At 36.3% G+C, this 27,036-nt stretch overlaps 1 protein-coding gene across 7 annotated transcripts in view; it reads right to left on the bottom strand.

Moving 5' to 3' along the window:
• Positions 1 to 1,359: 1,359 nt before the first annotated feature.
• Positions 1,360 to 27,036, bottom strand: part of NFAT5 (nuclear factor of activated T cells 5) — a 111,458-nt gene continuing 85,781 nt past the window's right edge. For 5 of the 7 annotated variants that reach the window (XM_023755994.1, XM_023755996.1, XM_023755998.1 and 2 more), the window contains 8 exons: positions 26,043 to 26,177; positions 25,855 to 25,907; positions 22,961 to 23,093; positions 22,108 to 22,191; positions 15,020 to 15,165; positions 10,815 to 13,341; positions 9,949 to 10,192; positions 1,360 to 9,295 (listed from right to left, as the gene is read on the bottom strand). In XM_023755994.1, coding sequence (XP_023611762.1) covers positions 9,957 to 10,192; positions 10,815 to 13,341; positions 15,020 to 15,165; positions 22,108 to 22,191; positions 22,961 to 23,093; positions 25,855 to 25,907; positions 26,043 to 26,177 — 3,314 coding nt within the window. In that variant the 3' untranslated portion in view covers positions 1,360 to 9,295; positions 9,949 to 9,956. The remainder of the gene's footprint in view (positions 9,296 to 9,948; positions 10,193 to 10,814; positions 13,342 to 15,019; positions 15,166 to 22,107; positions 22,192 to 22,960; positions 23,094 to 25,854; positions 25,908 to 26,042; positions 26,178 to 27,036) is intronic. The other 2 variants (XM_023755995.1, XM_023755997.1) reach the window with 1 other exon arrangement.

Here is a 27,036-nt window from a genome sequence, read left to right as displayed (position 1 = left end):
CAACATTGTTGAAATATATATGTAGTTTATTTAATATATAATTAATTTAATCCTCCTAAAGTGACAACTCATTTAGATACATTTGGATATGTTAAAAATTCAGTCACTTTTGCCCTGGCCCTGTAGCTCAGTTGGTTGAGTGTCATCCTCTAAACCAAAAAGGCTGTGGGTTTGATTCCTGGTCAGGGCACATACCTAGGTTGTGGGTTCAATCCCCAGTCAGGGTGCATACAGGAAGTAACCAATCGATGTTTCTCTTTCTCTCTCCCTTCCTCCCTAAAATTAAAAAAAAAAAAATGCAGTCACTCCCACAGAATCAACACACTATCTAAAGCAGTACTTCTAAAATATTAGTTTCTTATGTATCATATTCATAATATCCATGTATCATCTGTATTAGTATTTGTTTAATATACATATGTGTGTTGTTGTTGTTTTTAATTTCAGAGAGGAAGGGAGAGGGAGAGAGAGAAACTTCAGTGATGAGAGAATCATGGATCAGCTGCACAATCTGTGGGATCTAGCTTGCAACTCGGGCATGTGTCCTGACCAGGAATCGAACCGTGACCTCCTGGTTCATAGGTCAGAGCTCAACCACTGGGCCACGCCAGCCTGGCTGTTTAATACGTTTTTTAAAAAATAAGTTTTTATTGATTTGAAAGGAAGGGAAACATCAATTGGCTGCCTCCTGCACACCCCCTACTGGGGATCAAGTCTGCAACCTGGGCATGTGCCATGACTGAGAATTGAACTGTCATGCACAACTTCTAGGTACATGGGACTGTGCTCAACCAATTGCGCCATACCGACCAAGTCTTATTACTGTTCTTTAACGTGATTGATATCTCCCTATAGTCTAGTAGGTGTACACATATTTTTTCTAATGTACATTAAAACATATACTATGTTTAAAAAAATGTTTTCCATGTATCACCTGAAATCATTTTGAGTGATATGATGTTATATGTTACATTCTAGTAAACACTAATTTATACATGTGGAAATAACTGCCAATAGAATAAAAAGAGATTGCCTTTGGATGTGGGACTGAGGGCTAGGGAGACTTAATGTTCATCAAAAGCACCTCCATGCTACATGATTTGCTACATGTATGTTCTATTTTACTAATAAGCATGAAACATTTAAACTCGGTAAAACAAACAAAAAATTGATCACACTAAGCACTTTGAACACTAACAGGCACAAAATAACTACTTGAAAATATTTCTATATTTCATACCTTTTCCTAATGATTTTATAATTTCAGCAAAATGGCATTCTGCTGCTCAAAAATGACATTTATGGATACAAATTCATCCACAAAGTTTGAGGAAAAAAAGACAGTTACCCACTGCAAAATGAAAACTTTCAATTTTTTTATTTTGACTGCAGCTGTTTACAGAAATATAGTTGCGAGTATACAAATGTTCAATAGAAGCAAAATATCTTTTTAATATTTAACAAGTTATCACAGATAGCTAAAAACATAGATGCAAATAAAATTCCCCCAGAGAACAAACTGAAAATATCTGGTGTCAGTGCTCTGCAACCCCAACTATGAAAGCCACATACACAAAAATAGTCATTGTAGGACAATGGAAGAAGGCAGTTCAGTGGTTGATCAGTGTGCTCAAGCAAATAAAATTTAAATGGCAGAATGGTAGCTAAACCACTTGAGAATAGGTTAATGAAATACTTGTAATATATTTATTTAAAAGACGAAGTAAAAGTTGTCAAAAAATTAGCAACTACTTGGAGCTTATCAATTAGAAATAAGAGAACAAGGTGAGAAGATACATTCATTAGATGAAAAGAATTAGCTGAATGTCATTGGAATCAGTTTGTCGTCCCTAAAGTCATAATCACTTCAGTGGACAGCTCTTTACTGGACACATTAGTCTGATTCCAATCCCATTCTCAAACATCTGAGATGGGGTGTGTGTGTGTATGTGTGTGTGTGCTGTCCTGAGGTTCATTAGCTAAAATAACAAGTGATCCCCATGAGCTATTCAAATCAGGCAAATTACTTCTGAGGAAGAAAAGAGCAGGGGTGATATGAGGCTTAAATATGGGCTTTTAGAAGAGATATTACAAGTTAAAGTCAAACAGAATTATGGTAGAGTGTTTTGGGTACAGAATACTATTATGCAATCAAGTGGGGGAGAGAGAGGAAAGGGAACAAGAAAGGAGGAATGTAGCTAGAGAGCATCTCCCAACAGTTTGCCTATGTATTTTCCAGCACCATAGTTTGTAGAGTAAGCCACTTACATTTCCACTGCTAGTATTAAGCAGTGGTGATTTTTATAGAGTATATAATTAGTTTTATTTTGAAATGTGCATTTTTCTTTCATGAGTTAATTGATTTGTAAACAGCGGGAGGAAGAGTAGAACAATTACAGAGGTATTAAATTACACAGGAAGATGAAAATGAATGAATAAATCACTTGACTTATGGTGGTTAGTTTATATTTACCATGGTGCATACATTGACAAGGGAGAAATGCCCAAATTATATAATGCATTACTGTCTTGTTTAAGATTTTAGTAAATCGTTGTCTGAAGTATAAATTCCAAGGATAGCTGTAACTCTACTGCAGCAGTTCTCATACTAAGCAAGCTACTTTTAAAGAAGTTTCATGTATTCAAAAAAAGAAATTAAATAAGGTGCTTTGTTGATCTGGCCAGCCATCTTGTTTAATATCTCAGATACAAATATAAATATAGGAATGACAAATTTGTTCTGAGAGTTGGCCTAGCCACACCAAAATTGTTGTCTGCTGGTAAAATAAGAGGCAATGAAAAAAAAGCTTGTATTATCACTGCCCACAATGTACCCATTTTATGCATAAACAGAATAATTTAGCACCTGTCAATTATATTAGCTACTTAAATGTCATAACAATTAAAAGAAATATAAAACATTGCACCTATATCTTTAAATCAGTCACTTAATGTAAACTTTTTAGTAAGTGGTAGGAATATGCCCAACTAAGTTAACTGAATTATCAATAACTAGACTAATTGTATATATACATAAAATATACTATAAGCAGTATGGAGAATAAGTTATCATTGCCAATAAAGGATTATGAATAACCAGATCAGGCTGAATTTACTTAGAGAACAAAGTATAACTATCTATATGAGTAGGGAAAAAAACAGCTTTTTAGATCTTATTGTAAATAGTTTATACCAGTAATTTTCAAACTTGACCCATGCACCAGAATCACCTGGAGGGTGTTAAAACACAGGCTGCTGAGCCCCACTCCAGAGTTTCTGATTCAGTGTGTCTGGGATAGGCCTTAAGAATTTGTATTTCTAACTAGTTCTTAGGCGATACTCATGTTAGCTGGTAGGCTAAGGACATATTTTGAGAACCACTGGATTATACATATATGTAGAAAACTATATACTGTAATGTTCTTATGTACATGACATAAAATATATAGGAAGAGGGCTGGGTTTAATTAACTCTCAAACATATAGATTAGCAAGCTAAAATGATTTCCTGAAGTGTAATCATTTCCCCTTATAGTCAATTACATTTCAAAGTCTAAGTCCTACTATAGTCATTTTAGAAAATATTCACATAACACTTATATTAACTTACTGTCCAAAATAAAAAGGGACATAAACATTCTAAATGGTTAAGATGTATTCATTAAGAAGGAATCATTACTATACAGCATCCTTGACTTCTTTGGAATGATTAAAGTGCATAATATCAATAGGGTATTAGGAATATTGCATAAATGTTTGCAGTCATCAGTGTCACTAACAACCATGGAAATACTCACATGAGGAAAGCAGCTCATCCCAAAGCTAATTCTATCCTGACCTGTTGCTGATGGTCCTTTCTTCAGGCACCACCACCGTGTTAAGGAGCTGGATGGAACATAGGCAAAATTAACAAAAACTAGAGAAATACTCAATTCAGATCTTAGATCTGGAGAGACTCAGATATAACTTCTTCATTTCTTTTAACACTATTTTTCATAGGTAGATTATTAAGGCTCTGATGAGCAAGAAGTGCACTATAATTAATTACTTGGCCCTGTCTAGTTAGAAAAACTGACATTATCACATTTTATTTAAACTAAGTGTTTATGACTTATTTTCACTCATCTAATTAAGATCACAGAAGATGCTTTGAACACTTCCTGAAATTTAACTACACACACATTTGTATGCATGGAGTCTCATAGGTAGTAAAATTTTCATTAGCATTCAGGTAAGATCTATCATTAGTTGGCTGAGATGAAGACAAATTTAGTTAATTTGTATAAAACCTAAATAGTATAATTCTGTAATCTTTTACTTACCCTCCCTCAGAGGAATGATTCTGATAATGTATCTTTTATGTTACTCTTATGCAAAAAGGAGTTAGAAACTTATGAAGTTGTTTCCTGTGATGATTAAGAAAAAGAGCTATAAAAATCTTCTATTTGGCACAACCCCTTATAGTGCCCTTCTGGTTGCTAGATGGGATGCTGCCCAATTCATGAATTGCTTAATAAATCCAAGTAGATCTTCAAAAAGAAAAGAAAGAAATGAAGAAAAGAGAATGACTAAGTGGAAAAGTTCAAACTGGGACCTATTAAAATAATGTATGTATTTTTGGCAATAGTGAAAAAGGAAACTACAAAAAGAGGGGCACTATCATGGTAAAAGGCACTCTTTCATTTAATTTAGATATAAAATATTAATTTTAAAATGTCCAAAAGAGAAAGTAGAATAAAAATATAATTTTATTAATAAGTGAGGCTAGAATGGCATGAAAATCAATGGGGACTAAAGAAGTAATTACAGCCCTGGGACAATTCACAAATTACATTGTAGGTATTATTTTGACATTTACTACATTATGAACATTATCTCCACAATTTAGCTCTACTGATACAAATAAGCAGAGGAGATAACCTTTTTATACATGTTATTAGATTTTACTAAACCACTTAGTAGGGTATATTCTCTGAGTTATTATTCTAATAAAGCTGCTGAACTATTCAGTCTCTTTCTTTCATTAAGTCCCTCCCTGCATATAACCAAAGTCATTCAGCTATAACATGGTTGTCTTGGTTAGGGATGCAGCCTGTGGTCATGAAGCTAAGTAAAGCTCACAGATCTTAATATAATTTTCAACTGATTAAAAAAATCAACTAGGAAACAGATATTAGAACAGAAAATTTCACCAGAAAGATGAAAAATTCTCAAGTTACTTCTGGTGAATATTTTTAAGTCATATTGAATTTGAGACTTTGATTTATTAATTAAAGCATTTAATTCTGTTCTTTAATTAGTGCTGAGTCTAAACAGATATTACTTTTCCAAAACAAGCATCTAGAATGGCTTAAAAAGTCAAAAGGAACTATCTTAATTCTAGAGGGACTCAGCTATAACTACTTTCTCATTTCCTTGGACACTACTTCCCCTTAGCAGATTAAATGAAGTTCTGATGGGCCAGAAATGCACATATAATGAAACTCCCAACTATAGCATATACAGTATTACAAAAAGGAAGAGAAGGAGGGGGGGGGGGGGAGGACAAGAGGGAGGAGGGGGAGGGGAGGAGAAAGAGGAGGAAGAGAAGGAGAGGAAAGGAAAAAAGAAAGGAAGGAAGGGAAAAAAGGAAGGAAGGTCCCTCATTAATACTGCATCTATAACAAACAAAGTCCTCTAAAAAAACCTGTTCTAGGGAGACTGGTGAAAACAGATTTGCATTGGCTAAATAAAAACATGACTCTAACTACAAAGGTAACATGATAAAGCTCAGAAGCAAAATTATGACTTCTAATTATCTTCTCCCATGTTGGTGTGGATATATAATGGAATGACAATAAGGAATACAACACACACAAACACTAACACAGACACAGAGATAAGCTCCAAGCATTAATGTGAGTTGCTAAAGCAAGAACAATTGAATATAATAACAACAAAGGACTAAAATGTGGTTCATAACTTATTTAGGACCTTCTGCCATAAATAACTTGTAACAGTAATCTGGAAACTGTATTATTAGCACAAGTATCAACCACTGACCACTAAGCTAACTCTTCAATAAGAAGATAAATATTTTTGTAACCAAATTGTATATTCAGAATGCTGTACCTAACATTGACCTTTAGGGATAAGGAACATTTGATAATGTTAAAAAAAACACACAACATCATTATTGAATAAGAATATGGTAGCATAGCACAGCCCTTGTATAAATAACCACAAATTTTATGAAAATAAAAACTGGGTTTTCTGCCTCTGTCCAATCAAACCATTCAGGTGTATGTTCTGTTCTAAACTTAGATATTATAAAACAGAAAATTGGTCCCTGGTGACTTGGCATTGGCAATCAGCATTTTACAATGATAAACCTCTTGCTAAACAACAGAAATCAGCACACAGCCAGTCTTCTTGCCACCACTTCATCCATAGAGCAATGTTAACATTCTAATTAGAATTTGGTGAACAAATAGACTTCCTGAGTCTCCTGTTTAATCTCTTAGAAAAAAATTCAGAAAACTCAGAAATAAACTTACAGTATTTTATTTCTACTTCTTATTTTTATACTTGCTGGATAAGCTTTCTGGCATTTGTTAACCCTCTGCAGTTGGAGTTTTACATTTTAAAACTGAAGCACTGGATTGTGTGGCTGGTCTTTCTCATAACCTGAACTATATTGAGTAATTTTTCTCGATAGTGATGGGGGGAGAAGAGATATATTGAGGAAAATGCTTTCAGTTCAGAGAATTTATAAAGTAGCTCTGGATATTACAAGGTGGGGAAAATGTTATTAAAATTACAAACATTTTTAGTGTCTTTATAAATAAAAAAGCATAGAACACAGAAGGCCAATTAATAATAATAATAACAATAATAAAATATTAAATATATAGTGAGCAAAGACTGAATGGCTCATTCTCGTGAAACACCATTTGACACAACTGCCTAGATGGGTTTCCTTACTCTAACATTTTGCTGAGTAAAATATCCAGCAAACACACAGTAAGCTGCCTTTAGCCCACTAGGAACATCAAAGAACTGCCTGATGGAATGGCCACAGATAAACAGGTCATTTGTTTCAAAAGATACTTAAATAGTCAATAAAGACATAACAAACCCCCCCTCACTGTTATCAGACGCCACGTTGTGGTAGAACATCAGACTAACTCACAAATTTACCACAAAAATGTGTGGCAAAAAAGAATAGTTTATATATATGTATATATATAAATTTCTATATTTATGCCAATGTACTCACTCAGTACAAATAGCAAAATAGTATACCATTTCCTAAATACAAAATATAGCTTTCCAAAAAAATGAAACACACATTAGATATAAACCATCCAAAACTTGAACGATTGAAAACTGTATTCAAAATTAAATGACCCAGAGTAGGTCTCTTTCTGAAAAGTTCCCTTCATATCGGCAAGAAGCCTGTACTACTGAAAACGTAATTCAATGCCTCTCAATCAGAGAGAGAAAGTAAGGTTGGGGGTGATGGGAAGAATATATGAGTAAGAAAAAAAAAAACAAATTAGAAGAAGAGCACATTCAAAGAACCAAGGAAGATCACAAAAAAAAGGGGAAAAAACTGGCTGTATAAACAAAACCAAGACCACACTTCCACTAAGTTTAACTAAATGTATAGGATAGAAAACAATAACAACAACAACAAACCAAATAGAAAAATAGCCTTCAACAAACCATCAACAGGCTATTTTTTGTACACTTAAAAAAATAAATGAAACTGACAAGATACCAAAACATCTTATCTACATATAGAAGCCACACACAATTTGGCCTTAAACTGTATTAACAGCTTTCTACATGCCAAAAGAAAAATAAGACATAAGCATGTGTCTAGACAACAGGTTGTAATGAGAAGCAAGCATCCCATGGGTGGTAAGAACACCCAAAACTGTATAACTGCTACAACTACAAGTTCTGGAGTGTGTTATTTTGCTCTCTATAGATGAAACACAAGTTAATTCTTCATTTTAAGTCAATGACATGACCCTGTAAAGCCTAAGGCTTGTGGGAACCATCAGATAGTGACCACTTCAATCTGTAAAGCACTAAGGTGACAAGTAAATTACACTCACTGCAGCTCATGGAGAAGTTATGCTTCAAGAAATTTTACTTTGCCTTTTAAAAATTAAAATTTATACTGTTTCCCATTAGAGGGAAAAATTTGAAGACTTCAGAACAGCACCGTTCACGGAGAAAAATGCATTGTTTTTTGTTTCTCAGGAATCAGCTCTCCTCATTCCTGAAAATCAGCTCTCCTTACACCTCCCACCTGTGCTGCAGGACTTGTTGGGTTACCCCAGATCAAAGTGGCCTTTTCCTTAAGATGCTACAGGGTCACAAAGCTAGGAATATATTACCAATTTTTTAAAATAAAGTGAAAAGGAAGGGAATAATATAGATGAATATAAAAAGGGAACAACCAGCCCAAGACTGGGTTAAGAAAACAGATTTAAATTGCTGTGTCAATTTAAACTACTGCAAGAGGATATCAGAATATAATTTACCATAATATTATCCCCTTCACTTTTTAAAGAGCAAGATAATTATTCTTCTATGTACTTATGGCTGAACTCCTTATCAGAAATACAGAGAATTAAAGAACAATCTGAAAAATAAAATCAATAGCACTCCAGCTGTTCCCAGTTGTGTGTTGTCTGCCTTTGTGATAAAGAAGCCTCTTCTCTGTGTAAAGCTCTTAATACAGCTTACTTGTCAGAATGCTATCTCTCCAGTTTTCTATAAAAACTGAAAAAGGATTCCTTCACTTTGGCCAATAGCTGTGCTTTTTATATTGAAAAATCACAGCCTTAGTTATTATTTGAATTTTCCTTTTTCAAAAGCTGTTATTTGACTAAAACAATGCAGGAAAGAAAATGACAAAGAACAAAAGTAAACATGACAATATGGGTTATTTTCTAATAGCAATAATAACTGAGCAGTCCAGCTTTTAAATTTAAACTGTACTTTTAAAGAAATAGCTCCTAGGAAAATAGCAACAATTAAATCTGTCAGCTTGAAACTCAAGCAGATTCTCAGTCATCAGTGCTATTAGGAATACAAAATCTGAACATGTTAACGATGGTGGCTAGTCACTGCAACAGGCAGCATAGGTGTGCTCATTTGCCGCCAGAGTAAAATCTATCCATTTACTCCATCATAGTTTTTCATATTTCATTTTGTTTTTAAAGTAACAGTTCAATAATCCTCATGGAATCACAAGATCTCAGGACATCTTGGAATCAGGATTTTCTTCATGGAATTTCTAAAAAAAGAAAACATTTAATATAACTCACTAGTGAGGGAAAGCACTTATAAAGTTCCTGTTACCCTGAATGATCCCAAAGTATATTACAGTACCATAGATGATACTTTATCATATTTATACTTCCACAGGGTTTTCTGACTCAATATTTATTCCTCGAGGAAAGGAGAAATGAGACATTATTATATCTAATATATAATACATACATCAGATTTTCTGTCAATCCAAGGCAAAGAAGGTTAGAGCCAGAAGAAATTGCCAGTATTTTTTTTAATATATTTTTATTGCTTCCAGAGAGGAAGGGAGAGAGAGATATAAACATCAATGATGAGAGAGAATCACCGACCAGCTGACTCCTGCACGCGCCCCACTAAGGATTGAGCCCACAACCTGGGTATGTGCCCTTGACTGGAATCGAACCTGGGACCCTTCAGTCCGCAGGCTGGTGCTCTATCCACTGAGCCAAACTGGCTAGGGCGGAATGCCCAGTATTAACAAAATGACCATAAGCTATCACATATCAAATAACTTATTCAGAGTAAAAAAAAGTACCACCTGGTGAGTACACCACATTTACTTAACCAAATCTGCTGGGAATAATAAAATTCATTGATGCTTTTCAATAAAAAGAGAAGCCAAAATGCAATACTTACATATCCAGTTAAAAGGAGCCAGTCATGTTGTTCCCTTGGTTTTGCAATGAAACAAGCAAATCAATCTTTTCAATGTTCTGGTTGGTGTTCATAGAGGATGCCAGTGGAGAATTCTCTGGCATTTGCTGAGAAAGAAGTGTTGTCACAGGTGGCTGGCCCTCGTTTTGTGGTTGGCCTGGCTGACTTATGGCCATCAACTGATCGGGCAATGCAGCTGGTCCAGAAGTTAAAAGCTGATTACAGTCTGCAGAGACATTTTAAATAGAGAAGCTATCTGATTAGTTACTTTCTCTTAAAATTCACAAGAAGATATGAATTAGTTGCTGGGGTAAGTCATTATTGTGTTCACTCAGCATAGAACTAAAAGTGAGGCACCTGACAGCCCCCCAAAAAGTACTGATATTCATCTTTGGTTTCCTCTTAGCAGTATACAAACACAACTTTGTCCAGCTACCATCTTAAGTCCTATATAATTTCCTTGGTACATAAACATTAAAGATGGGCTTTTACCTCCTTGGAAACTACTTAAATTGGCTGAGATTTTCTGTCATTCTTCATTTTCCTTTCAAGTTCATAGGTTAAAGTGGCAAACACATACACTACCACATTTAATCCTCCCAATATCCTTGTCAAGTATGTAATATTACCACCATTTTATTAGATGTGCAAACTGAGGTTCATGCCAGTCAAATAACTTGTGTAAGATCTCACAGTCTATTCCTGGTATAACTGGGACTTGAACTCAGTTCTGACAAACTATAATCTGTGTTCTTAAAACCACTGTGCTTTGCTTCCTTCTAATAATAATAATACTTTGACCATTTAAACCAATAACATTTAAGAAATGAGAAATTAGAGTTTCTTACTATTTTGAATGCCAAATAAGAACATTCCTGAAGTCTGCTGAGATGAGCCAGGGGAATTTTGTAGTTGGTTCATTGTGCCTCCTGTAGTGTTGTGAAATAAAGTAGCCTGTGGTTGAGGTGAAGATGTGGCTCCTTGAATTCCAGGCATGTTGTTCTGAGGGGAATAAAGAGGAGACTGTTGCATCTCTTGTTGGTTTATACTGGTCTGCAATGCAGACATGGATGCTGGAGAGAGGAAGAGAGTTACTTGCTGCTCTTGAGAACTGGGTGACCCCTGGACCAGCTGCATCTGAGGAGAGCTATGGAACAAGGAAGTCTGTGACGATTCAGACTGGGTAGGACCTGGGTTTTGAAGTGAGGAAACTGTGGGCTGGTTCTGAAATTGCATGGGCTGTTGTTGCTCTTGATTCATTGTGGCCATATTATTTTGTTGGTGAAAAATTGACTGGTTCTGTTGCTCCTGATTAGCCATTGGATTTTGACTTGGGTTGAATATCATGTTTGGTGGTGGTGGTTTTTGAGATGCCATTGTAGCCATGGTATTCTGATTACTGAATAAAATACTCTGTTGTTGTTGCTGCTGTTGCTGCTGCTGTTGCTGCTGCTGTTGCTGCTGCTGCTGCTCCTGGGATGGGGAATTACTCTGGATGGCAACTATTGAGTGCTGTGCCTGGAAGATTGTCCCTTGTTGGTTTTGAGGCATTGGATTAGGAGGAAGGGAGCCCAGGGATACCTGAGGCTGAAACAGACCTTGCTGGGAGGGTTGTGCCTGTTCTTGAGAAAGCATGGGGGTCTGAATGTGTGACATTGGAGGCTGCTGTTGGAAAGCAGTTTGCTGCTCAGTGTTTGACGTTGACTGAAGTGGAGAAATTGAGTTCTGAGCTGCAAAAAATGAAATCTGTTCTTCCTGGGCTACTGCATTAGCTTGAAGATTATTCATTGGACTTTGAGAAAGAAATATGTTGGCTGACTGCTGATCTTGAGGAACATTAGAGCCCTGTAGCACAGCCATGGTACTTTGAGAGTGAAACATTGGAGGCTGCATCTGTTCGGTGGAGGTTGTAGAAGTCTGACTGTGAACAATAGGACTTGGGCTGTGAAAAATAGAGCCTTGAGTTTCCTGGGAAAGGTTCTGAGCATCAGCAATAGGATTTTGAGGATGAAAAAGCTGAGCCTGTGAATGAGAAGGCTGCTGCAAAAAATTCCCAGATTGGAGTGACATCATCTCATTACCTTGCTGGAATAAACCATTACCTTGTTGCTGGGCACCACTATTTTGAACACTCATCATACTTTTTGTAGATGAAAAAAGGTTAACTTGAGGTTGACTGTCCCCACTATGTTGCATTTGGACAATGGTCTGAAAGACACTGTTCTGCATCTGTTTTGCTTGTGTGCCTGTTTCCTCTCCATCTCCTGAACTTGACGTTTGAAACATGGTAGTGCCAGGGGTTGCAACCTGCTGTGTGGTGGTTGTATTAGTTTCACTTCCAGAAACTGCAGGAGGAGAAGAAAACAATTCACATTGCATTTGCATGTCTTCACTGGTAGGTAATGCACTCATCATATGAGAAGTCTGCTGGTAAACTGGAGATTGCTGAAGATTTCCATTTGCTGAAGCAGTTGAAGGAAATAATTCCGACTGAATCTGAGCCTGGCAGATACTCTGTTGCATCTCCATCACCATTGCAGCTGATGATTCCATCACCTGCTGTTGCTGTTGCTGCTGCTGTTGATTAGATAATGTGTTTTCAGTCTGTGAGTGAACACTTTCAGCTCTTCCAGCTATTAAATTATCTGGTCTGGTATGGACTGCTGGCTCTGTTGGGGAAAACATTCCAGGGCTTACACTATTTTGAATTTGACTGACTTGTTGAAAAATGTCTGCACTAAGCTGTTCTTGAACATTCTCATTACCATCTGGAGTAGAAAACAAAACTGAAGATAACTGTTGTTGTGCCTCTAAAACTTGTTGTGCCTCTAAAACTTGTTGTGCCTCTAAAACCAAGTCAACATTTCCACTGCTGCCACTAGCAGTACTGCCGCTAAAACTTCCAGCTTGCAACTGCTGAATCGTGTTCTGTATCTGACTCACACTACTTGGTGATGGGAACATACTTGATGAAATCTGCTGCTGTAAAGTCTGTGCTTGTTCTTGTAGTGGTGACTGCTGCTGTTGCTGTGATGCCTCAGTCAGGTGTGACAAATTAATCACAGTTCCATCTGACTGTAATACCTCTCTAGATTGAGTTTCTCTTGTCTGAAACTGTGTGGCCTGCTGCAGTAGTGCATCACTGTTAGGCAGCTGACTAGAAGCAGAAACTGTTGGAAAGGTACCAGGCTGTGAAATGTCCTGTGTTTGGATAGTTGTCAGGGTTTCTGGATTGTATGCCTTGGGCTGAATCTGCTGCTGCTTTTCATTTTCAGAGGGTAAGTGAGAAGATGATGATGATGAAAAAGAGCCATTTCCTGTCATGTTAGAGATATTTTCTAATGTTTGTTGAGTTGATCCAACTGTCTTTGTAGTCTGAAAAATAAAAATTCCCAGATAATATTAATTAATAACCATTAAATGAGCTCATGTGACACTTCAAAAATTAATATTAGTCTAAAAACATATGCATATGCAGGACCAATTTTCCACTCGATATTATTTGGAAAATAGGTATAAGACTATGATTTTTGGTGATACATGTCTGATTGTCTAAAGAGTATTTTTAAAATCCTATATAATAAAAGCCTAATATGCTACGTGTCTGGTTGTCCATTCAACCAATCAAAGTGTAATATGCTAATGATATGCTAAGACCGCGCAAACACTCGCTATGATATGCACTGACCACCAGGGGGCAGACAGGTGACGGGTCAACCAGGCACTATGACATGCACTGACCACGAGGGGGCAGACAGTTGATCAGTTGACCAGACACTATGACGTGCACTGACCACCAGGGGGCAGACGCTCTGACTGGTAGGTTAGCTTGCTGCTGAGGTCCGGCCAGTCAGGACTGAGTGAGACGGGCCGGACACACCCTGGAGCCCTCCCATGGTCCCTCCCTGGCCCCAATCCTGCACCAGTGGGGTCCCTCGGCCTGGCCTGCGCTCTCTCACAATCCAGGACCCCTCGGGGGATGTTGGAGAGCCAGTTTCGGCCCAATCCCACAGGCCAGGCCGAGGGACCCCACTGGTGCACAAATTCGTGCACTGGGCCTCTAGTATGTATTATAAACAAAGTCAAATAAGGAAGTAAAAGAATAATCAACTGCTCAGCCAGTGTGGCTCAGTGGCTGAGCATTGACCTATGAACCAGGAGGTCATGGTTTGATTCTCGGTCAGGGCACATGCTTGGGTTACGGAATCAATCCCCAGTGTGGGGCGTGCAGGAGGCAGCTGATCAATGATTCTCTCTTATCACTGATGTTTCTATCTCTCTCTTCCTCTTCCTTCCTCTCTGAAATCAAATATATATATATAAATTAATATATAAAGTAATCAGCTATTGATATGCTCAGGACAGTTAAAACATTAATTCTATGGTTCATGAATTAATAGCAAGCTAAAAAATATTCCCATTTTGCCCTAACCAGTTTGGCTCAGTGGATAGAGCATCGGCCTGCAGACTGTAGGGCCCCAGGTTCGATTCCAGTCAAGGGCATGTACCTTGGTTGCAGGCACATCCCCAGTAGGGGGTGTGAAGGAGGCAGCTGATCGATGTTTCTAACTCTCTATCCCTCTCCCTTCCTCTGTAAAAAATCAATAAAATATATTTAAAATATATATATATTCCCATTTTGTGGTTTACTGTTAACATTGTAGGAGAAAAACAAATGAAAAAGGGAAAGGGAGTTACAGGAAGAGTGGGAAAGAAAAGGAAATAAAAATGTCTCTAATTTTAAAAATGCTAACCAGTACTTTCATTAACATCCTCCATCTCACAGGTCTAGCTAACACATTAATTCCTTCTTGCTTGTCAAAAATAGATACTGAAAGTCACTTTAAAGGCAGGCTATTTTACTGGAGTATAAAAGCACTTACTCTGAAAAGCAAAATTCATTAAGTGCATCTAAAGAAAAACAAATGTGAAAGAAACAGAAAAAGTAAAAAGCATAAACATGGGAAAAGGAAATCAAACCACATAAAATATAAAAAGTAATTTTTATATTTGAGGTTAAGATGGGGGACACTTGTCAATATGGCTGACTTACCTTAAAAATAGGAGATCTTTTTTCTGCTGTCACTTCCATTGGAGTAACATCTTCACTCTTAATCATACTGCTTGATATGAGTGGAGTGATCAGAGCATTAGGAAGAATATTTACCTTATCTAAATTACATCCAGTAGTCTTTATAGCTGCACACACAGACACACACACAAAAAGAAAGAAAGAAAAGCTTAAAATCACTAAAGCCATCAACTATTTCATTCTATAGTGTGATGATTATTAGCCATGATTTAAAAGTCCATTTTTTTAATGTTATGTAGCATGATACAAAACTGGCATATCAAAATGTATCCTCCCTTTTTTGAAGTAGCTTTGGCTTGAGGAAGGAAGAGTGATAGAGGAATAGAAATATTGATGAGAAACATCCATCAGCTGCCTCCTGCATGCCCACTACTGGGAACATAGCCTGCAACCCAGGCACGTGCCCTGATCAAGAATCGAACCAGTTACCTCTTAATTCAGGGTGGATGATCAACCACTGAACCACACCGGCCAGGCCTAAAGTCAAAACTTTTTAAAGGCCACAGAATTGTCTGGAAATTTCTCTCCTCAACAAAACTCAAGCTTCTTATGAGAAGCTTGGCCACCAAGTAACCAAATAAATTTTGCGTTTCTAAATTTAATGTCTTAGAAAACTTGAATTTGACAAGTTGACACATGAACACATTTCTCTTTTAGATAGGACTTAAAATTTTTTCTTTTTAGAAATTTAAGGACTATTTTAGTTTACCAATTAAATTTCCAAAACAAAACCAGCAAGTATTTTTCACTTCTTTTTATTCCCATTTTCAATAGAGATTTACACTGAGAAGCAATATATAGCAGATGAGGTACATTTTATCACTTCATTATATCTACTTTTCCCCCTTGATCCATCCTTCCTTCCTTCCTTCCTTCCTTCCTTCCTTCCTTTCCTTCCCTTCCCTTCCCTTCCTTCCCTTCCCTTCCCTTTCCTTCTCCCTTCCTTTCCCTTTCCCTTTTCCTTTCCTTTCCTTTCCTTTTTTTGTCTACATGAGTCAGCCATTGGTGGACTTAGTGACGCCTACTGACATCACTAATGACAGTCTTCTAAATTGAACACATACCCAAATTCTGATCTAAAAGATTACCACTACTCTGAAACCCTGTGGAGAGAAATATAGATTCCCCAGAATGCATAGCTGTTAAAATTTGATATTAAGAAGAAATCTTGGCTACAAAGAAGAATTTTAAATGATATATGAGTAAGATTGCTACCTTTGTAAATATTCTGATTTAGAAATATTTGAAACTTTCTGATCTTACTTCAACTTGTCTCATAGCCAATGGCTAGAAATAATTCCTGTGGAAACTGATTATACTGAGGAAGGGGAAAGTGCTCTTAAATTTAACTTTGGATATTCTACGCTTTATTATTCTGAGGAATGTATCATTTATTCTTGCGTTCCCTGGACCTATTTTCACCTAGATTCTACCAATACTTCTACAATTAAACTCAAAATCTAATTTTTACTGAGAGAAAATGTCAGGCATTTAATAGTATTTGTGGCCCATCTCATAGGACAATTTGAAAGACTATTAGTGTTGTCTTGAATAACATTCAACTGCTATTCTTCCTTTTGAATTCTATTACAATGTGAGCTCCATGAAGGCAGAGATTTTGTTCTTGTTGCCTGATGTATAGTAAGCAATCAATGAATATTTGTTGAATGAATGAAGAAATGGATGAATTAATCTTTCTTTACCTTTATCATAGTCAATTTAGTTCATTGTTTGGTTAATTTTACAATGCAGTGTGTTGCATATTGTCATTAAGAGTATTTTTGGTCTAAAAATTTCCAATATCTAAAGACAAGTTTATATTATAGTTCAATTAGAAACTGCTTATAAATATCCATTGACAAATAAATGCATCCACCTACAGTTACTGCTTAACAGATCTATACATAATTTTCCCCAAAATTTATTTAGAGAAAAATCCTTATCATTTTAGTTTTATTTCCCTTCTGGAAAGTGAGAATAGGTGGAATAGGTTGAGCAAGAGTCTTTTACTTCTCCAAAGGAGACCACTGACAAGCAGGTATGTCTACTGGTGTAGATAAATAAGAAGAGGACACTTTTTAAAATGCCCACACAAAAGATACAAGTCTTTCTATGACCATTGACAATTTCGTTTTCTGAGTCCTATTCTGGTCAGTATTCTGTTCTAGCTCTGCATGAATTCCAGCTGGAATCCTGTTGGTGCTGCCTGCAAGCGTGGAAAGTGCTTCTCTGGGCTGTCTGGTGTTACTAGGTGGGGAAGAGGGATGCTTAACCTGCAAGAGGAAAAGCATTTCTTCTGGTATATGTTCTAGCCTCCTGGTACTAATGGGCTTTCTGTTCTATCTCTGCTGGTGCTGGGGAAGCACGTAGGTAGGTTGCCTTCTGCCACTGGGTAGAAGGTCAAGACTGCAGGGTCTGGGTAGCTCATGTCACTAGGACGAGGTTTGGGTCTGTTCACCTTCTGCCACCGAATAGAGCCTTCTGTCACTGGGTGGAGGGTTGGGATACACTTGGCCTGGATCTTTCTCTGCTCTTGGGCGGAGGGCTAGGAGCTGCTAGGTCTGGGTCTCTGTCTGCTGTCAGGGGAAGAACAGGGGAGACACAGGGCCTGCTGGCACCACCAATGCGGGTAGAGGGGCATGTGCTGCTGCCTGGTGGTGGTGGGGTTGCCCCCCTGGTTCTGCCATTGCCATCACTGCAGTTAGACTGACCTCCTGGCAGACTAGGCCCACTGTTAATTGATAGGTATGCAGCATGAGGTGGGTTGACCCCCCCCAAGTTCTGTATTGCTACTGCAGGTATAGGTGGAGGGGGTGGGTCAGTTGCTGTCACTAAATAGGAGTCATCCCAACAAAAGTCTTTGCTGGGCTTTCCCTTTCCTGGTCTTCTGGCCAAAGAGAGCAGGCTTTTCATGCTTATTTACTGACTTATTTTTTGCCTATGCCAATTGCCAGTTCTGAGTAGCTGACCTCTCTAGTGCCCAATCCAGATAAATGGGAGATAAAAAGAGAACCCAGGACTTGATGTCATTCTTCAAAATGTGAGGTCCCTAGCCAGTCTTTCTTCTCTCTATATTTTAAAGTCCTTTTATGATTGTTCAATTATTTCTAAGGTATTTAGTAGATTTAGGAGGGAGGAAAAGGGAAAAGTAAGTACATATTTTCTTGTCCCAGAACCCACAACTGTATCTTAATGGACCTGTAAATAATATTAAATGGCTTGAGAGATGTCACGCTCTTTTCTTCCTTCTTTTTCACTAGGTATTTACTGAGCCCTTTACCAAGTTCTAGGTGCTGTTCAAGGTTTGGGGGTCAGTGATGATGAATAAGATGGACAAAGCCCTACTAGTGAAAAATTACATGTTAGTGAGAGAGAGAAAAAATACAAACATGTAAAATACAAACGACCTAGGGGTTGGGGGAAAACTTTTAAGCCAATTCAAAAAATGCAGAAGGTAAATAAGATAGACATATTTATCCATCCCAATAGCAATTTGAATTTATAAGGAATATTGGTATTGACACATTATGCCAAACAACTTTTAAAGTGCTGTCTTCTATTGATGTCAAATAATAACAACTTTTGAAACTTAGAACAATCCTTAGTAAAAGTTTGTTATCAGCAAGCAGCATAAAATGATAAGGTCAAGTACAAATATGTATGGTTAAAATAAAGATTTAAGGGGAGTGCCCTAGCCAGTTTGGCTCAGTAGATAGTGTGTCAGCCTGTGGACTGAAGGGTTCGATTCTGGTCAAGAGCATGAACCTCGGTTGCAGACTTGATCCCTAGCCCCGGTGCGGGCATGTGTGGGAGACAATCAATGGATGTGTCTCTCACACAGATGTTTCTCTGTCTCTCCCCCTCCCTTCCCCTTTCTCTAAAAATCAATGGAAAAATATACTCAGGTAAGGTTTAACAATAACAACAACAAGATTTATAGGGTAGGGAATAATAGAGTGAAAAAATATAGAATTTTGAGGGCAACCTAAGTTGTAATCTCTGTCAGTTACTAGCTGTATGACCTTGAGTAAATCACAGCTTCTTTAGGCCTTGGTTTATCACCTGTAAAATGCGATTGAACTAGATTATCTCTATAGCTCCTCAAAGCTCCTGAACCTTTCCCTATCCAACCAGTAGAGAGAAGTATATGCTCTCAACTATTTTTCACACTAATCCAATTAACCACTCCTTACAAAGCTGAAACTGAGAGAATGTACATCAACACTTTATCCCTGGGTCTTAAACCTCCATCACTGAGTCTTTGAGCGATTTAGCTAACATTTACACTCACATCTATATAGATATAGAAAACTTTGTGGAAATATTCCCAAAAAACTGTTAATAATAGTTTACACGGTATACTTTATCTTATTTAATACGCATTACTTTGTGTTAAGGATATATACACAGTTGGATAAAACAAAAAATGAATCAAATGCTTTGGCACTAGTTGTTATCCTTACTCCCCACTCTTCCAGACTCTCTCCAAGGAATTAGAAACTTACTTCAGAGCAAAAGCTTTCAATATATGACCATAACATCATATTGGGCATCAAGTTTTAAATCTTATTGTAATTAATGGTTATTTATCAGACTGTTTCTTGGAGGATTAATGCCATAACACAAATTTAAAAGTCATTTATGTTGCTCAGTTTTCATCATTAAAGTATACTTAATTAAATCTCCGAAATGGTACCTTGGCATTATACTAAAGCTGTGATTTCATGGAATAAAAATAAGCCATTTGTCAAGGAAAATTATTGGTTCTAAAAGCTATTGTCTTTTAAAATGATCAGTACTTCCTAATTAATGATACCATATTTACAAAAACAAATGAAAATTTTAAACAAAGTTAGCTGAGTATTCAATTTTATATCGTCATAAAATTATTTTTATCATGATTTAAGTTGATAAAATTGTCAAAATAAGGAGGTCTGAATTTTGAAAAAGAGTAATATGTGCATGTATGTTTGCATCCTTTTTTAGGCTTGTAAGATTTGGATCAATTGACTAAATAATTTTGTTACTAAAAATTAAGTGGAGCTTTCAAAACCTTTCAACCTTCAATTCATAATCTTGTACGATAAATTTCACATTGGATTAGGTTACTGTTCTATCTGCCTGATATTCCATAAAAGGAAGCATCAAGGAATTTTTGTAGAAGAGCACAAAGTTGGCAAAGTATAGATCACAAATGTTCAAGACTTTCTTTTTTTTAATATATTTTTATTGATTTCAAAGAAGAAGAGAGAGGGAGAGAGATAGAAACATCAATGATGAGAGAGAATCATTGATTGGCTGCCTCCTACATGCCCCCTACTGGTGATCCAGCCCACAATCCAGGCATGTGCCCCTTGACTGGAATTGAACCCAGGACCCTTCAGTCTGCAGGCCAATATTCTATCCACTGAGCCAAACCAGCTAGGGCAAGACTTTCTTTAGTGATTAATTAATTATGGTATTATTTATCTAATAACATGGTTTGAATTATTTTTGCTTTGAGGTGTTACCTTTATACTGAAGCTTAACCTATCTTTTTTAATCCTAGCTAAGCGACCTTGGGCAAATTATTTAACCTCCCTGAAACCTTGTTTTCCTCATCTATGGAATGAGAATAATAAATTACCTACCTCATAGAGTTTGGAAGATTAAATGAGATAATGCCAATAAAGAGTGTGGCATATTGCCCAGCACTTAATATATGTCCAATGTGCATTAGCTATGATTATATATAGCACAGATTTATAAATTTTCTTGTATTTGAATCAGATAATCTTGGCAGTTTACTCATCAGTGCAAAATTTCTCACTAATCTACTCTGGGAAAGTGTTTGTGATCAGAAATTATAATGGCAAGCTATACTCAACACATTATATACATGAAAGCTAAATTTTACTACTGACAATAGAAAAAAAAGCTACCGTATTTGATAAAATTTATTAAGCATATTATTCCCTTTTAAATGTAAATATTTTTTTAAAATATATTTTATTGATTTTTTACAGAGAGGAAGGGAGAGGGATAGAGAGATGGAAACATCTATGAGAGAGAAACATCGATCAGCTGCCTCCTGCACAGCCCCTACTGGGGATGTGCCTGCAACCAAGGTACATGCCCTTGACTGAAATTGAACCTGGGACCCTTTAGTCTGCAGGCCAATGCTTTATCCACTGAGCCAAACCAGTCAGGGCTAAATATTTTTAATTTTATAATTTAATTTTATTTAACTCATGAATTTCATGGCAGAAAGATATAAATAAAAGCTAGGATTATAGGAACAAAGCAATGGCCATTATGTAATTGACATCTTCATTTATTTATTTTTTTAAAAAAATATATTTTATTGATTTTTTACAGAGAGGAAGGGAGAGAGATAGAGAGTTAGAAACATCGATCAGCTGCCTCCTGCACATCTCCTACTGGGGATGTGCCTGCAACCAAGGTACATGCCCTTGACCAGAATCGAACCTGGGACCTTTCAGTCTGCAGGCTGACGCTCTATCCACTGAGCCAAACCGGTTTCGGCGACATCTTCATTTATAATGGCACAAAAGTATCACTAAGTATCATAGTTGTATTAGAAATCTGAAAAAAGAATCTATCACATAACATCCTGAAGATATATCTTTGTTATCTCTTGGGACTGGCAAAGGAATAAATAAAAATATCAGAAGAAAGAGCCTAAAGCAACTTTTTCAAATGTTGATAGTTCATATTTTGGTCTCGTCAGTCTCAATGTCAAGTACTAATCTTATTAGTAGAAATTTTTTTACATACATTATTGTACTTTACATAGACTTTTAAGATTTTTAATATTGGGGAATGGAAAACAAAGAAAAAAACAAAAAACTCCACTCTAATATGTTAAAAAAAAAGTTTACATGGTGAATGAAGGAAAATATCAAGTTGGGAAACAAATCTCTGCATTCAGTAAAAAACAAATATTTATTTTACAGTATAGATGAGACCCTGCTAAGTGTTCCAAGTACATAAGAGAAAACAAAATAGTAAAGTTTGTTAGGGAAAATATATGAGAATCAACTTAGTACCTTTCATGGCCTCTTCAAAAGAGCAAGGTCTTGCTGGACTAGATATTTCCTTCTTCACATTTACATTCAAAGCACCAGCTGCTGCTATTAAGAAAAAAAAAAGATGAATGCTCTAACCCCAACTGAGCTACCCAGCCAGGGCAGATGTTCTAAATTTTTAAGATTTCAATTGCTCTTACTGCTCTGGTTTCTAAAGCATCTATTTTGCCTAAATGCTTAAAATTATGTTTAAAATATTTATTCACCAGCAGTCTTTGATATTTTTTATTATACAGATTAGAAAATGTTATAGGCATATAACTCTATTTGTGATTCTTATCACTTATCATGACAAGCATATCTCTTCTCTCTCCCAAAAGGCAATCTGTAAGCCAGCTAGACTAAATTATTAGCAGTTTCCCAAAGTTGTCACTTTCATTTTTCTGCACACTAGAGAAACTGAATGAATGTTAATTCTTACTAAAGAGTAAGCTGTATGATAACTCTTCAGAGCATTCCTAGCTTTTCTTTTCTTTCTTTTTCAAAAGCCATGCTCTTTTTAAAAAAAAAAAATTTTTTTTTTATTTCAGAGAGAAAGGAAGAGGGAGAGAGAGATAGAAACATCAATGATGAGAGAGAATCATTGATTGATTGTCTCCTACACACTTTCTACTGGGGATCCAGCCCCACAAATAGGGTATGTGCCCTAACCCGGAATCCAACCGTGACTCCTGGTTCATAGGTGGACACTCAACCACTGAGCCACACCGGCCAGGCTACCACTTTTTCATTTTGGTTGGCTGGTCTTCATATTCTTCCAAAGTACCAGAAATTAATCATTCATTTTAGTTCAGACATTTTTATTTTGACATACCTGGGTCTGGAGTGTAAGTGAATGGTTGAACATCATGAGATCTTCCAGCATTGGTCACTACATATATTCCCACTGATACTGGCAAAGTTATATGTTGGTCATGATATGGGGGAACCTTTACAATAAGATGATTCTAATTGAAAGAAAATTATAAGAGTCAGAAAAGAAGCAATATTTAAATAAAAAATTTGAAATGAAAATTATAATTAAGTATATTTCCTATAAGCTATAAAGGTCAAAAGTCTGACTAGAAAAATTATTTTAAAGCTCAGGTTCATAGACATCAGGATATTAATCTTTTTAAAAAAATGTATTTTATTGATTTTTTTTTTTTTTGACAGAGAGGAAGGGAGAGGGATAGAGAGTTAGAAATATCGATGAGAGAGAAACATCAATTAGCTGTCTCCTGCACACTCCCTACTGGGTATGTGTCCGCAACCAAGGTACATGCCCTTGACTGGAATCCAACCTGGGACCCTTCAATCCACAGGCCGATGCTCTATCCACTGAGCCAACCCCGTTAGGGCGAGGATATTAATCTTAAAACTATTTTTAAGATAAAATCCAAATGTTTTATAATGACTAACAAGGTTCTTGCCCTGACAACTTTCTCTTATCCCCATTTTCCCCAGATCATTTGTACTTTAGGCCAGTGGTCGGCAAACCGCGGCTCGGAGGCCACATGCGGCTCTTTGGCCCCTTGAGGGTGGCTCTTCCACAAAATACCACGGGTGGGCGCGCACGAACTGCTGTTCTCTCCCACTAGAATATTCTTCCTTCACCTCTTAAAATGGCTAGTTTCTTACCCATTTTTAGGTATTATTCAAATGTTGTATTTTGTGGAAGAGCCACACTCAAGGGGCCAAAGAGCCGCATGTGCCTTGCGAGCCGCAGTTTGCCGACCACTGCTCTAGGCATACTGACCTCAGTCCATTCTTTTAACACACTAAATCCACTTTTAGCTCAGAGCCTTTACAACCTGCTGTTCTCTCCCACTAGAATATTCTTCCTTCACCTCTTAAAATGGCTAGTTTCTTACCCATTTTTAGGTATTATTCAAATGTTATCTCCTCAGAGAAGCCATCTCTGACCATCCTTTTAAAAGTGGCACCCCTCTCAGTCCTGATCACATAATCTTGTTTCTTTCTAAATTAGCATTTATCACTACCTGAAATTACTGTGATTATGTGCTTTTTTTCTTTTCTCCCTCCACCCTCAAGAAGGTCCATGAGAACATAGGATGTTTTGGTCTTAATTCTATTTATCCTGTTAAGCACCTTATACAAAAAACATACAAATATATTTGTTGAATAAAAGAATGAGTACATTTTGAGAAAAAACTATGCCCACCAAGCACAGTATCAGTTACCATATGTTCTGTACAACCTTAATTGAGGTGTACTTTACAAAGCGGTTCACTGCTTCCTAATCACTTAGCCAAATAGGCTTCAGTTTACCCAAATTAAGTCAAATTTACCCTCATTTAACCAAGTAGGGTTCAGTCTACCCTAACCCTGGAAATCAAAGTTATTTTTTTGTCAGAATAGTGGCAGAAACATCCTTATAAGAAAAGGAAAGTTCATAAATGCTTCACCAGCAGTTACTCAAGGTTGCCACATCTTCTTGGAAGATACTGTGAACAATATTGGACGTATTCTCTTCTTCGTTGGTACAATATAGTAATGGGAAGGAACATCAAGGGATGGTGATTATGCTTTTGTACAGAGGACAAGATATGCAGGAGGCAAATGATGACAGCTGACGGTGAAGTGAATTTGATGACATTTTTTACTTAGACTATAGTTGGTTGACTCAGTTGAAAAGAACATGTGACAAGGCCAAGGTTAAGGCTTCGATTTCAGAACATTTAATTTGTGTCTAAGATTTTTCTTAAAACACAAAAGAATTACAAACTTTTTCGTCTTAATATTTTTTGATAAATTGGATATAAAGTTTCAATTTTTTGCCTCTTCTAGCTCTCTGCTAGCTTTCATGTGCTCTTTTCTATTTTTATCAGCATTTGATGCTATATTTTAGGCTTTGAGTATTTTACACATTAGTATGTTCCTGCTTCTCTGTTCTCTATGATCCATACCTAAACATACTACCATTTTTCTAGTCTTCTATCTGATTTGCATATAAATTTGTTCTCTTCTGTTGTCTCAATACCTGAGTTTGCTCCTATTTGCTCTACATACTAATTAAGTTATTTCTCTCTCCTTGTTTTCAAGCTCATTTTTCTTATTATCTAAAAATACATAGTGAGTGCCTACAAATACACACTCTTTAATACAGGTGTAACAAATTGTTCTTCTGAATGCAAAAAGGTAACTAACAAACATAAAAACACTTGGAACATAGATACTCAATAAAAAAATTTTCTTTGATTTAACTAATAGTAGGTTAAGATAATCCAAATCCCCAGAACAAATAAATATTAAGAAAGAAATGTTTCATTTATTAGCAATGCAATTTGCTAATGCTTTTAAACTTTTTTAAAATAGAGAATTGTCACTTCTAGCATCAGTGGCATAGTTGTATTTCAGTTAAAGAAACTCAAGAAACTTTAAATGATTTCTATCAATCCCATATAAAGAAAAAAATTAATCTCTTGATTCAGGAAATTTTGGAACAAAATCGAATTTCTCAGAGAGTAAACAATCAAACTATAAAAAGTCTTAAATTAGTCCAGGGGGCGTGGCTCAGTGGTTGAGCAACGACCTCTGAACCAAGATTCCTGGCTGCAGGCTCCCCGGAGGTGCGGGGCGGGGGGCAGAATATGTAGGAGGCAGCCAATGGATGATTCTCTCTCATTGTTAAAGCTTCTATCTCTCTCTCCCCTCCATCCTCTCTGAAATCAATAAAAAAAAAAATTTTAAGTCTTAAAATTATACCTGATGAAATAATTCCATGTCGATTTCAGCTTCTGACTTCCAAGAGTTTTCATCTGATTGAAACAAAAACAGTGATTTACTAAAATTTTGATTTTTTTTTTTGTTTTTACTTTGTAGCTATGACTATAGCTTTATAACAAAGTGAAACATGCAACAATCTCTATATCAGTAGTATTATGTCTACTTACCAGAAACATTTTCTTGGAAAATCACTTTAGTTCCTTTCAGAAAGTTCTTGCCAATTAAAAATACTTCTTCCTCTCCTTTCACTGAACAGCTATGCAAACTTTTCTTTAAGATTTCTGGCACTCCTGCTGGCTGAGCTGTGGGTATACATAAGCATTCCATAAAAAGAACCACCAACACATTTCTTATCTAAAATCAACCCTCAATTTTCTAGTTCTAGAAGTTGTCTTTGTTAACCTCTAAATTGACTTCCTTTATTTTAAACTTTACTTTTACCCTAACAGAGAAAAAAAAAAACACCAAAAAGAAAAACAGAAAAGTCCATATTAATTTTTAATGACTCTTGCAAGATTGTATAAGAATGGGTTAATGTCTAAGACAGTGGTTCCCAACCTTTTTTGGCCATGCCCCACCTAAGCATCTTTAAAATCCTGATGCCCCCCCCTCCTTGTGACATATAATTCCTATTATTCAAAAAGTGAACTCCTATTCACATGGAGGAAGCCTAAAAGGTCATTAATTTCGTCTAAACAAGCTTCCAAAGAACATGGCATTCATGAAAGAGAAAAACAAAAGAACGAAAGGACAGTTGAAGTACTGAGGAAGAAACACTAAGAAATTGTTTAAAAAAATAATAATAATATGAAGTGATATGAAAAATAGCAAATAAAGTTTCAAAATATAATAGAGAAGTGAAATGCATAAATATGTCAAAATATATATTTATATACTGTATTTTAGGCCTCTAGAACCATAACAAATGCAAAAATTCACTGTTAAAAACTCATTCTCAAATTGCCCCCCTTAAAAATCAAATTGCCCCCCTGTGGGGCATGTGCCCCAGCTGGGAACCACTGGTCTAAGATGAGGTTTTAATTTGTCATCTTTGTTTTCTTATTACAGGAATAAAAAAGTTTTAAAACATGAACTTGGGTATGTTTTTGTCTTAATATTTTTTAAAAAACTTCAACCTAAAAATATGCTTATCCCACAATT

The sequence above is a fragment of the Myotis lucifugus genome, unplaced genomic scaffold (assembly GCF_000147115.1).
Source record: "Myotis lucifugus unplaced genomic scaffold, Myoluc2.0 scaffold_88, whole genome shotgun sequence".
Taxonomy (NCBI): Eukaryota; Metazoa; Chordata; class Mammalia; order Chiroptera; family Vespertilionidae; genus Myotis; species Myotis lucifugus.
Note: the sequence above shows the minus strand (reverse complement) of the source record. Positions and strands in the feature narration are given on the sequence as shown.